The 13,334-nt window shown below is 40.6% G+C and overlaps 1 protein-coding gene across 6 annotated transcripts; it reads left to right on the top strand.

Annotated features, from left to right (window-relative positions):
- The first annotated feature begins 6 nt into the window (after window positions 1-6).
- Window positions 7-10,020, top strand: TRMT2A (tRNA methyltransferase 2 homolog A). 6 transcript variants are annotated; one of them, XM_025212318.1, is made up of 12 exons: window positions 7-59; window positions 216-759; window positions 2,334-2,442; window positions 2,716-2,897; window positions 3,852-3,966; window positions 4,677-4,792; window positions 4,898-5,009; window positions 6,592-6,714; window positions 7,598-7,673; window positions 8,284-8,400; window positions 8,642-8,738; window positions 9,097-10,020. In XM_025212318.1, the coding sequence occupies exons 2-12, from the start codon at window positions 221-223 to the stop codon at window positions 9,350-9,352; spliced, it is 1,842 nt and encodes a 613-aa protein (XP_025068103.1). In that variant the 5' UTR covers window positions 7-59; window positions 216-220; the 3' UTR covers window positions 9,353-10,020. The 6 variants fall into 6 exon arrangements, with proteins under 6 accessions (XP_025068103.1, XP_025068104.1, XP_025068105.1 ...); XM_025212319.1 differs by lacking the exon at window positions 7-59 and adding an exon at window positions 85-128; XM_025212320.1 differs by lacking the exon at window positions 7-59 and adding an exon at window positions 94-118.
- The last annotated feature ends 3,314 nt before the right edge of the window (window positions 10,021-13,334 follow it).

Below are 13,334 nucleotides of genomic sequence, written 5' to 3'. Positions count from 1 at the left end.
CGTGGCCCCGCCCACCCTGCGCCGGAGTGGCAGCGGGGGGGCGCTAGGCTGGGTGGGAGGTGAGTCTCCCTTGGGAAGGGCCGCGCGGAGGGGGAGGAGGGGACTGCGCCTGCGCGAGGTACCCAGAGGTGGGCTGCTGCAGGGCCTGTGGACTGGGTTGGTCACGTGGTCTGTGCTGTTGGGGGGGGTCTCTAACTGCCCCTTGCTGCCCGCAGGAGGGATGGAGGAGGAGGAGGGTGGTCCCGCTGCTGCCCCGGTGAGAGAGGGTCCCGTGGGGGACATGTACGGCTACATCAAGGAGGACCTGTTCACCTCGGAGATCTACAAGGTGGAGATCCAGAACCTGCCCAAGTACATTGGCTTCAACGACGTGAAGAAGTTCCTGGCCAAGTACGGGCTGGCCCCGCACAAGATCAAGCTGTTTGGCAAGCAGACCTTCGCCTTCGTCACCTTCAAGAGCGAGGAGGAGCGGGACCGGGCCCTGCGCATCCTCCACGGGACCCTGTGGAAAAACCGCCCCTTGAGCGTGAGGCTGGCCAAGCCCAAAGCCGACCCCATCGCCAAGAAGAGGAAAAAGGAGGGCGAGGAGACGGACCAGGACCAGGCCAAGCGCCGGACCGTGGCCAGCGACGACGGGGAGGAAGAGCCCCTGGGCAAGCGGATCGCGGATGTGGTGACCCCTCTGTGGAAAGTGCCCTACGAGGAACAGCTGGTAAAGAAGAAACAAGAGTGCGAACAAGTGCTGCAGAAACTAACCAAGTAATTTCTCTTTGCCCCCCCCCCATGTGTTACATTTATGGCGCAGTTTACGGGTTAATCGCACAGTTCGGTTCAACTGGCTGCCTGCCCAAAGTAACTGTCCTGCCCTCAAAAGTTCCCTCCGTGCAGCTGTATCGAGTTAGAGCTGGAAAATGCGTGCTGACTTTGTAGCTGGTTTCTCTTCACCTTCGATTTGCATGTGTAGAAACTGTATTTAACTTTGAAAAAAATGTGACTGCGGGTGCATTACAAAGAGCCCCTCTGGATGTTCAGGTAAAGGCCTGATAGAGTCTGATGTTCAATCTACATCGTGCCTTTACTTGAACGTCTAGAGGGGCCCTTTGTGATGCACTCCTAGTTCAATTTTCTTTACAGAGTTAAATACAACTGCATGTTAGCGTGGCTAAAATCCAGCTCACTGCTTTTCTCCCTTCGTAGATATAATGCAGGGGTGTCAAACACATGGCCTGCGGAGCCATACCATTCGTCCCACAGCAGTGCCTGCCACATGCAGCATGTACTGGCTCCTGCCCCAGGCACTGCATGCTGTGCGCGGAGCTTGTCTGGCTTGAGCTGCACACAGCATGGGGCTAGTCTGGGGAGTGTGCTGCATGTGGTGTCCACACCAGCCCAGCCCTGCATGCTGGATCCTGAGCTGGTCTGGATTGGGTCTGTAGGCAGATACCCATGCTGGATCCAGCACACGCAGACTGGTGTGGGTGCCACATACAGTATTCACCACAGGCCAGTGCTATGTGTAACGTGTGCCCCAGATTGGCCCCACAGGCTGTGTGGGGCATGTGCCCTGGACTGGCCCCGCGCATCTCATACCACAGTGGCATATGCTGCATACTATGCATGAGGCTGGAAGCAGCACATGTGCTGTATGTGGTGCTTGTACAGGCCCAGCCCCGTGGGATGGATCTGGCATATGGGGCCAGTTTGTGGGCCTGATCCTGCCCCATACCCCTTATCTGATGCATGGGGCTAGATGAGTTTGACACCCCTGGTGGTAATGGTTTAAGTTTCTTTTTTTAATATGAAAGGGCCATTTTCTCTGTCATAGTAAATAAAATCCTCCAATCCTAGCTTCTGACAATCATGTTAGTCTCAAATTTGATATTCATAATTCTGGATCAGCTAGCTTCAAAACATCCTGCCAATTAAAATATGTTGTTTTAAGGTCAGTTATTCCACTAAGCACTAAGGTGAGTCCTGAAAAGTTGGAATTACCAGCCTCTCGGAGAACTGAAAAATGAACTGTGGCAGGTGTAAAACTAATTATGAAATTTTGATTGCCTTCTGGCTTCTAATGCTCTCATTCTGTCATTTTTGTCTTACTTGGGCATTAAAATATTAGACCAGTGTAGGATAATATATAAAAGTAGAATGTTGGTTTTATTGATACTTTAATTCATTTACATGGCTGTCCCTGTAAGTAAAGCATGTGACCGTCTTAGTTTTTAGGCAGTCAAAAAAAAAAAAGCCAGGGGAGGGTGACATTTTAAATGTCTCTGTTGAAATGCCTGTACTCTGTACATCTCTCAAACTTTTGCCCTTTCTGTTTCGTGCAGGGAAATAGGAAACAACAACAAAGCACTGTTACCTTGGCTGTTTGTGCAGAAGCAGAAGTATAATAAAATCTGTTGCCCAGTAGAGGGAGTAAAAGCATCACCATTACAGGTAGTTAAATTTTAATTTGGGGCTTGAATAGGTTATACGTAGTACACTCTGCAAGTCACCTAGTGTTTTTGGCCTTCAGGGAAGGGGCACGTTACCACAGTAGAAAAAAATCTGGAACTTGATAAATACATATCTTAACTTCATGAATAGCCATTTGACAAATTCATAAATTCATTACATTAGCACTGTAAATTAATATTGGTTGAAATGAGATGTTTCTAGGCAGGAACAGTTAATAGTTTGTTTGTTTTTTTCCCCCATGTTTAAACTTAGACTGAGTACCGCAACAAATGTGAATTTTTGGTCGGCGTAGGTGTAAACCAAGAAGACAAAACTGTGGGCTGTCGCCTTGGCAAATACAAGGGTGGAACTTGTGCTGTAGTGGAACCATTTGACACTATTCACATTCCCGCTCTTGCCAAAAAGGTAGTGAAAGCCTTTCAAGACTACATAAGGTGAGATGTAGATTAGACTTAAGGGTTGCTGTTAAAGGCTTTTGCTGTCTTAAATATTTTTAGGATTAAAAGTTTACCGGTACTTTTCTGCAGCATCTCCTCAGTACATGGTTGATTTGGACACGGCTTCTTTCATTTACTTTAGCAAGCTTCTTTAGTGTATTCGTTACTTGGCCGTATGCAGAGCAAAGTATGGTTCTTGTCCTTTGATATTTACACTCAAGGCCAAATAGATGATACAAAGCAAATGCACAAAATGCCAGATGGCAAGGAATTAAATGGTTCAGTATCACGATAATAGAGGCTCTTTTTCCCCAATCTCCCCTCCCCTTTTTCTCATCCTTACTGTTGAAAATATGTGAAGAAATCTGTTCTAAAGAGGAGTTTGAATCATGAAGGTTGGACAGTTTGTTTTAACAGAAAGTGGGAGACTTCTTCATGCGTAAGAGTGGACTTGGGTGGGTAGGAGGGGGGAATCACAAAGATGAAAGGTGGGATGGTTCTGAGTAAAGAACAGTTAAGCTCAGGAAGCAGGAAAAGTGAGATGATTTAAGATGTGGGCAGAACCCTAAAGATGAAAATGGCTCACTCATCAAGCCCCTGCTTCCTATGTGGAAACCAGTAAAGGGTTTATTAAGGACAGTGGCATTATTTGATCCTTGTGAAAAAGGATGGAGTGAAAGGGAGTATGGTACAAATCATGACAGCTAGAAAAGGCAGCTGTTGCATTCGCCGAGATGTGTTCTATGCACTTATCTGAGTACTAGCCCAAAAGGATGTGTTTTGCAAATACTGTATTATCCCTCTTTACAAGTCAGCCAAGACTTTTAGCTTTTTAAATGAACTGTTACTTTTCTCCTACCTCATATGGTAGACTCAGGCAGTTTAGCTGGATTATAAAGTATTATGTAGGGAACATTTCTGTTCAGTAATTGAGATTTTTTAAAATTGCAGGTCAACCCATTACTCAGTTTACAGCCCAGAAACCTATGAAGGTCACTGGAAGCAGCTCACAGTCCGTACCAGCAGGGATGGCCATATCATGGCAATAGCTTATTTCAATCCTCAGGTACTGAAGATGGCGTAGACATAAGCAGGGGGCGGAGACCCTTAAATCTCACACTCTTTAAGGAGTTATTTAATTTCCTTAAGCATAGCTCTCTCATAAGACCACTACACTCCTATTTCATCTGACCAAGGACCAGTACTAGTGGATTATCACCATTCTACCTTTGTTCCAATCCTGTTGTTCCCTTCAGCACATTTGTGGGTGCTTGAATTTGCCCCACAGAGCAGCTTGTAGGATTGTGGCCAGTGAATGCAGTCATGCTGCAGAGGCCCTTGGGAAAGATGCTGGAGAGGACTGCTCTAGATAACTGAACTTACGATGGAACAGCATGTTGAATAATCTATTCAGTTGTCTTTGACTAGAAGGACAACGCATGGAGAGTGTACAGAGAGGGCTGCTTGTGCTTTCAGAGATGCTGGAGTGAGGACGTCCCTCACGTTTGTTACAGTCATAGCTTGCAGCCATGTAGCTTTTGTGAAACTAAAGCTGTATCATTTCAGCATTCCTTACCAAAGGCATACAATGACTGAAATGATGGCAGAGAATTTTTTGCTCCTAGACACTATTTCCCTACTTAAGTTGATTTGGCGCAGGCTTCTGAATACCCAACCAAATTAATAAAGCTTAACAGGATACCTATTAAATCTGGATGCTGGAAAACAGTCAAGTATATGAAATAGTCGCATTTTCTTTTCATTTGGATTTTCTAGAAATTAAATAAAGAAGAGCTTGCTGAGTTGAAAGCATCTCTGGCAAAGTACTTTACAGAAGGGACCGGAAAGGACAGTGGGGTAACCTCTCTGTACTTTGTGGAGGAGGGTCAGAGGTAAGCCTTGTACCTGGAAAGGAAAGTTTAAGTGTTCTTTCTCCTGTAGTTAGACTCCTGTGGAAATAATGCTTCACCTAACATATTTTGCCTTTTTTCTTTCAGAAAATCTCCCAATCGTGAAGACTTGCCCTTAGATCATGTGGCTGGTGATAAGTACATATATGAAGAACTTCTTGGTCTAAAGTTTAGAATTTCTCCCCATGCATTTTTCCAAGTAATGTCATCGAGTTGTATTTAAACTAAGTTGTAATTAGTGCAATAAGTACTAGTTCTTAACTGACTAGTTTGCTAAGAAACTGAAATGTCTAGTGTTATAGAAAATATACTTTTTTATAAAAAAGAAGAGGGTGCAGAAGTATACAGAGATCTATTTTCTTTAATTACATACCTCTGATAACTAAATATTTTTCGCACGTGAATGACACTTTTATTATATAAACTTTCAGATTCAGCACTTCATCTAAACTAGTGAAAATATCTGAAAGCTCTTTGGTCAAGTTAGTATATGAAATTTACAGCTCTATAATGGCAATCAGGCCTTGTATGGAAGAGGAAGGTATGGCTTCCACCTCGGAAGTGTATTATGAATGTGGCATTTACAGTAGAAAGTATTTTTTTCCGGAATAATCAGTCACCATCATTCTACATAATCAAACACCACAGTATGAAGTGCTGAAAACTGTACTTTAATTACTGTACCGTCCAGCACATACTAAAAACAAGAAATAAACAGTACTGTGTAATGATTTAAAATCTCAAGTGCTAATTAACGAGCAATTCCCAGTTGTCTTGCCAACAAGCAAAACCCAACTGTGGCTGCTGGTTTCATTAATACAAAGCTTTTTGAAGAGTCTTACTTTCTGTTGTATTCCAAAAATAGCACTTTCCTCCAAACACATACTTAGCTTTAGCAAGTAAACTGTTAAGTCTCTGAAAACATAAACCAATAACATGAAAAATCCCCAAGTTTTTGGTTGAGGGGGAAAATTAAATGCAAAAGCTACAGTGTGTGCTCTTTACCTCAGTTTGCAGGTAACTTCTTTTTAGAGTTGAGCTATCACATGTATGTTGTGGGGAATAATAGCCTGGCCTTTCTAATCTTCACTTTAGATCTTGGGCCACTACGTTCTTATTTCTTCATGTAGAGAATTTCCTAGGCTTGGAGATACTGGCCTGGATAACTTGCTTCCTTATTCTGTATCTTCATACCTATAATATGTAGGTATAGGAAAGCTATCATTATCAGTTTTAGAGGGACAGGGTGATACTAAATTGATTTTTTTACTGTGTTGATGTTATTTCATGAGTATGTCCTCCTGTTTCCGTATCTTTGTTATTCATTTCCTTTCCCTCAGTAGAAATTTTCACTTAGTAAAACATGTTTTCCCTTCCTTGCCTACGGTTTAACTGTTACCTTGGGCATTTGCTCTGAATATTTCATTGAATCAAAAAAAATGTTACATGCCTTTAGTGGTGCATTACAGTTAGAATTGACATTATTACAGTATACCAAAAGGTAGGCAGATTGCTTTGAATTTGGTCAGAACTCCCCTGGATCCCCTGAATATACCGTCATCTGTTGAGCCAGTCCAACATTAAGCTGTTAAAGAGAAAGATTGATTTACTGTCTTCTGTAAGTAAAACGCTTTTTTAAACTGTACGTGAAAAGCTGGTTTATGTTAATTATTTCATAGATGGGGAAGAACATTTTTATAAAAGGGATTAATGTTCCTTTCAGCCTGTACCTCTACTGTTTGAGAGGACGGGGAACCATGTGATGTGTTGGAACTCCACAGGTAAATACCCAGGCTGCAGAGGTTCTATATACAGCCATTAGAGACTGGGCTCAGCTGACCCAAGATAGTACTGTACTTGACATCTGCTGTGGAACAGGAACCATTGGACTTTCATTGGCAAAGGTGAGCCATTTCTGTGCACTGTTGAATTAGTAGCAAGCCATTCATTGCAAACAATACTTGAATCAACAGTTACTGCACTTACCTATTGCTACTGCTTTTGAAAGTTGATTTAACTGAGGATATATAGCCAAGCTGCCTGAATGAAAATTTCCCTATGTATCCTGGCTGCATGTCTTTTGTTAAGTCTGAAAAAGTCCAATATAACTTACTTTCACTTGACTTCACAGCAGTTAAAATGAATCTTTCTTTGCTCATACATCTGTCAAAAGCAGAAGTGCAGTCACATACTAGAAAGTGACTGTAAAAGGGAATCGCCTCAGTGAACAGACCTGGTCCCTGTATATAGTTAAAGGCAGATCCATTTTAGTGATTCATCAGTTCTTAGCCAATTAAAACACTGTGAAAATTCCAAAACCATTAAAAGCTGTGGAAAACCAGGGAAGGCCATAACATTGCACATGTGCTCAAGGGCCTTTTTTAGGCATGGGAATCTTTTTATTATTTAACGCTGTACGAGGTAAGAAACAACTCAGCTGGACTAAAACAGTGTTCACAGGATTAGCAATTAAAGAAGCAGGAGGGAGGGAATGTCTGTAAGAGTAAATTAAACATGCTTGATTTACAGCTATAGAGATATCTGGGGAGGCAAAGAGGCTAGAGGGAGTCTTTTCATCTCTTAACTATTAAACAGCCTCAAGGTATCATATCTCTCCACCCTCTTTTCTGAACATCTGCAATGAACTGTTTTTTCTTTGGTCAGGTAGGAAGTAGTGATGGCATGAAGGGTCTTTACTCTTTGCTTCTCTTCTGGTCTAGTGCCTGTTATGTCACCATATCTAAACTGGGCCCTGCTAGACCTAACCTGCTACCTTTGCTTCTGCAGAAAGTAAAGAAAGTGATTGGAATTGAGCTCTGTCAAGAAGCTGTGGAGGATGCCAAAGTGAATGCCCAGATTAATGGTTGGTAAAGCTAAATGCTGGGATGCCTGTTTTTAAGAACAGCTTTTGAGAGTTAGGCAAGTTAAATAGAAGTCTGGTGCTTAACTGAAAATCTCATGTTAAAGTGATTGCTTGAATGCTGCTGACATCATTCTTGCGTGTATTCCCCCCCAGAGAAATCCATGAAAACTGATCCACATCTCTCTTGCAATTTTAAAAGATACTATATTTGAATTCAGTTTGTTCAAGAAAATTATATATACACTTAAAACACAGACCAAATTTCCTGTTGATAAATAATCACTCGGTATGAATTTCTTACTTCACAGCAGGGCCTAACACTACATACCAGACAGTATTACAAACTAAAGAGGTACAAATCCCTGGTAACAAAGAACTTTGTTTCTTGATAACAATACTAAGTTACTGTTAGGATGATGCTTTCCAAATTTAGTATCTGTGTGTTCAAAATATTGGTGTTAAATGATCTGCATGAGCTATGTTTTTCAGTAAAGCTAAAGCTGATACAAAAACACTTCTCCCTAGCAACTAACGACTTATAGGTATTAATTGCTTTTTTTATTAAAGTATTTTACTTGCTGGTTAACTTTTCATGTACTACCTTCCTCAGAACTGAGTAATGTTGAATTTCACTGTGGAAAGGCTGAAGACATTGTTCCTTCTTTAATTAACATACTGGCTTCACAAAACCTGATTACAATTGTGGATCCACCACGAGCTGGGCTACGTAAGTTTTGTTTACTTGGGTTTTGGCTTGTATTTAGTGAAATGGATTTAAGGGCAGAATTAAAATAGAAAGAAAACATCAGCTGATGGCTTTAAACATTACTCATTGCAGATTTTTACTACAATAGGACATTTGCTGCATGTTGGAATTTTAACTTGGAATTTTTCTGTATATCCACCAATACGGGTTAAAACTGGCAAGTGGAACTCACTCTCGCTGTCTCTCATTTTGGTCGTGTTAGATTCCAAGGTGATTCTTGCAATCCGGAGGGCTGAACACCTGAAGAAACTCATTTATGTATCCTGCAATCCTAGAGCTGCCATGAATAACTTTGTGGAGTAAGTTTTTTGAATTGATCAGGTACAATCTGGAAGGGGTCAGGGGCAGGCAACCAAAAACCACACTTCCCAAAGAAAAACAAAGCTAAACTATCTTCCATAAAACAAAAATTAAGCATATTTACCATGGGATACAATATTGGTAGTTTTTCCTGCTGGGGGAGGACCCACATTTGGTTGAGTTGTGGCAATCTTAATTTCTAATTCTGAGAGAGCCCTTTCCTTCTATAGTGCAGTTAGTACTAGTGGTGAAAAGAATATCATCATCTTATGGGGAAGGGCTCTTGCTAGAAATATGGGTATCAGTGATTGAAGGAATTTTAATCTCTCCTTCTCTCTCTCTCCCCCTGCCCCCAAGCCTTTGTCGAGCTCCCTCCAATCGTGTCAAAGGAAACCCTTTCCGGCCCATTAAAGCAATGGCAGTAGACCTGTTTCCTCAGACTATGCATTGTGAACTGCTGCTATTTTTTGAAAGAGTAGCGTATTCAAATGGAAATTCTGCTAAACCTACTCCAGACTCAGCTCTCGTCAAAAACACAGGGGATGATTCTATGCAAAAGGACACTGCTGACCAAACTGATGAGGAGAAACTACAAACTCTACCTTCAGCTTAATGTTGTAGACAGTGTTTGCCTACATATGTTATTCACAAAGACGGACAACTAACTTGATCTGTTGCTATCTGCATAAGTAACACTTCTCAGAAAAAGTGAAAGAATGCTGCTATTTAAAACACCTGCACTAGCCCTATAGGAATTAATTTTTCTGTACAGCATACCAGTCACCTAGCTTCCAAATAGATGAATGTTTAGATTGAATGCATCTTTAATTCAACAAATGAAGATGAATTTGATCTTCATAAGATACTAAAAAAACCTAGTTTTTGAGGAAATTAAGCTTATTACATAAATCATCTTTTTCTCTACCCCCCAGTCCCCCACTAATGAGCAAGTTGGCTTTGAGACAGTGGGACAGCCTGCATGAGTGGAAGAAACTATCATGACTTCACCCTTACAAGCATGCTGAAATATACAGTAGTAGGATTTTTAATTCTTAAGTTCTGTCCAATTTAATAATGAGGCCTTCCAATACATGGACACTTGCCAGAAACTCAGATTGAGTGAATGTTTTATTTTTCTAAAGCCACAGGAATGTTAAAAGTTTGAAAATGTTATGGTCAGGGTAAGAGTGAACATCTATTAGCAAAAAGCTAATTCTGTTAAACAAGACATGTTTTGGCTCATGGACTAACTTCAAATAAACTGCTCTAAATGTTAAAAAACTTGCCCAGCTGTTTTACGATTACTAGCATCAGAAGTTGAACTGGAAGCTACCCATTGGCCCATGATACTTTAAGATTTGTTGGGGTGGGGGTGAGAGAGGATGGTGTGTTTGATTTAAATAAGGAAGCCAAATCTTCATCTGGGAAAGACCTGCCCTGCTCAATGAGAGAATTTTTGATGTCTCATGCTCTGATGCTAGGAAACTTAATTCATAACTTAGTTTTCTACTCTGAATAATTATTACAAAAGTTCATTATGGAATCTATTGCTTGTCCCTTTCCATTTAAGGAATACTATCTGTGATTAACATACTTGAAAATGAAGTAATATTTGGTAACTAAAGAGAAGGAATCAAATAAGAACTATGGAAGGGACTCCTCTGTGTAGGAGGGTACAATATTACTACCAACTGCAATTCATGCACTGACTCAGCCATCGAAGTTAGGGGGATGGGACTGAAAACAAAAGACTTTTGTCATGGCCATTTGTGATGCAGTCACCTTTAGCTCAGAGTACAATGGAAGAGTGCACTGTTCACTCATTGCCTTGTATGCAAAATGTCTGCTTTATGCAGGCTCTAAACCTTTCACTCCACTGTCCAGTGACATCCAAAGACTTCAGGACTTATATACTTAATTCTTTCAACTCCGATTCAAAGCTATGAATCAGTCCTCTTCCAGAACAGGTACTTTACCAGACACATTGTTGCAGTGCTAGGAAACAGGTAGTGCCTCCCACCCATGAGCCAGTGGTTAGAGCACTGAGCTCTGCTTAATTTAGAACATGAACCTGATCACCTCTCATCTTCCATATACATTCCCTACCCCCTGCCCTGCAGCAGGTTCTGAAACATCTCACTCTCCTTAAAGCTGTTCCAATAATGCCCAGCAGTAGATATTTAGATACCTTTGGGGACTGGTGGATGCTAAATTGGGGGTTTGGATTTTTAGAGTTTTGGCTTAAGTACTTCATTTTCTTTATGGATTAAAGAGGGCTTTTATAGGAAGAGGAATGCTTTCGGGGGACAATATGGACCCTGATTTGTTCTAGGAGTTCAGTTCAGTTCATCACGTGAAAGTCTGTCAGGTGAAATGTTACATTGGCTAGGAGCTGGTAAAGTGTACAGACAGTTCCACTTCATGGCAAAAAAAAGTTCAGAGTATGGGACAGCTACAGTAGCAAGTGCCCATCCCATCCATTTCCTTGCAGCACCACACTATTAGTCACACATCAGCATTTTTATAATATCAAACTTTATTGCTCAAAACTAATCGTCCGAAAAATACACATGTAGTACTCAAAAGACCAAACACATAGGCTTATATGATTGTGCAGAAAAAAAGCAAGCAGAGGCTCAGTGAAAATGAGGCTTTATAGTTGTATCAATTTAGCACTGGCATCAAGCAACTGCACTCAATACAATTCATACAGCAACCATTGTTATCTACTTGGGCATATAAAAATGCATTTATTTGCTTTTCCCTTCTCAAATACACATCAAAATACTGTAACTGATCACCTTTTATTTGGTTAAGAATGGCATGGCTTCTTGCACTCTCTTTCACGTTTATAATTTTTCCTACAGGAAGTCAGGAGATAGAAGGCTATTATTTTTCTGAACCTTAACCCCAGAACCAAAATATAGTCTAGTGTTTGTAGGCTGTAAATTAAGCTTTTAAATACTTAGATGTTATAAAGTATTCACTGTGTCTGTGTAAAGCCTGACATAGGGAAGCAGGAATTTACCCCAAACAGTAGGCTTATGCATAATATTTGAGCTGTTTCAAGCGTCTGGGTACCCGACTATTTCATTGGTTTTGTTTAATAAGTATTTAATAAAAAAGCTGAATGACTGGTGTTGTGTTTAAATAGGTAGCATCCAACTAGTTTGTTGCAAGTCACAGTAATTTTCCATCTGTACCATAGAGATGTGAATGCACACTAATTTAACCCTTTAAGTAAATACACCACACTTCTTTCAAGAAGCACATAATATGCAAAGCAAAAACTGTCCAGTTCCCACAGGATGGAACAGTTCTGTAATTAATACACTCCATCCACATAAAAACACCCATCTTTCCTGGGGCAAGGGAGGGATAAAGAACAAAGACCAGTGACAAAAGCAGCACTTAGTTTTATGCATTCATACAATCAAGATCTAAACCTTTACAGCTGGTCACCTAGAAAACACAAGAGATACAAGACGAATTTAGGATACATCTTGAATCACACCTTAAGTGTTCATGCAGAAGCTGAAGTTAATGCAATGATCTATCCTCTATCACAGCAGCTCGTGCTTATGTGCAAATGCAAGACTTACACTCCAAACAATAGTAAACATTAAAAACACAAGAATACTTCACAATGACAATAAAACAGCAGTTGTTTGTTCCAGCAGTTATTGCGCTTTATTTTCTGGACATCTCTCCAGTTAAAGGCTGCAGCAAGGTGTAATACCATCCTTTTTTAGAATGCATATTATGTACTAGGCTTTGGTTCACAATGAAATATCTGGATGTTTTATTTAAGGGCAATGGTCACTTTCTTGCAATTCAGATAGTGGTGAACTGAGGTAATACAGAAATCCTCTTAGCAATAAAAGCAAATTTGTAAGTGAGGCATCTATGGATACTCTGCAGGTGGCCTGCAAAACATTGACATTCTGCTTTTGGAAAAAATAAAAAGGTCCACAGGGGTGATGTGTCTTTTACAGTGTCATCCAAAGACTATTTTTTTCTGCTAGAAATACATAAACTGAATTAAAACCTACATAACACTGTAATACATTTAGGCATAGAAGATAAGCCCTGTCTTTGTGAAAGTCAGAAGTAAGCAGCAACTACTGCTTGTAAGTACTGCACCAATGTTACATACCTTTCAGAAGATTGAGATTTATTAAAGCTATGCTAAAACAAAATAAGCAGAGGCAGGTTTTTTTTGTTTTTGTTTTTTTTTGATAGGCCACTTAAAATAACGGTTTAGGTACAGTCATCCACCTACCCGTATCCTTTGCTGAAAACAGGATTGCAATTTGCAGAACTCAAAAGCTGAATAATAAGCACGTTAGGTGACTTCATATTTGCAGAGACCTCTGAGCATACAACTTGTAATGTAAATATAGAAACAGATCAGACTGATCCCAAGTAGAATTACAAAACAGGAAAAAGGGGGAAAAACATCCAACAAAGAACAGAATGTTACCTTAGGATAAAAAAAAACTAAAGTTTCCCAATTTGCAAAACAGCAGGGATAATATTAAAAGGTGGTCTGAAAATACTGATGCCAAAACTTAAAATCCTGGAGGCACAACCAT

This window comes from Alligator sinensis, unplaced genomic scaffold (assembly GCF_000455745.1).
Source record: "Alligator sinensis unplaced genomic scaffold, ASM45574v1 scaffold748_1, whole genome shotgun sequence".
NCBI classification, from domain to species: domain Eukaryota; kingdom Metazoa; phylum Chordata; order Crocodylia; family Alligatoridae; genus Alligator; species Alligator sinensis.
Note: the sequence above shows the minus strand (reverse complement) of the source record. Positions and strands in the feature narration are given on the sequence as shown.

What these genes read in the sequence shown, in the direction of transcription:
- TRMT2A (XM_025212318.1), top strand. Translation starts at nt 221, where the DNA reads ATGGAGGAGGAGGAGGGTGGTCCCGCTGCTGCCCCGGTGAGAGAGGGT. An exon ending in GTGCTGCAGAAACTAACCAA is followed by an intron (nt 760 to 2,333) that starts GTAATTTCTCTT and finishes TGTTTCGTGCAG; the next exon opens with GGAAATAGGAAACAACAACA. An exon ending in TCCACCACGAGCTGGGCTAC is followed by an intron (nt 8,401 to 8,641) that starts GTAAGTTTTGTT and finishes TGGTCGTGTTAG; the next exon opens with ATTCCAAGGTGATTCTTGCA.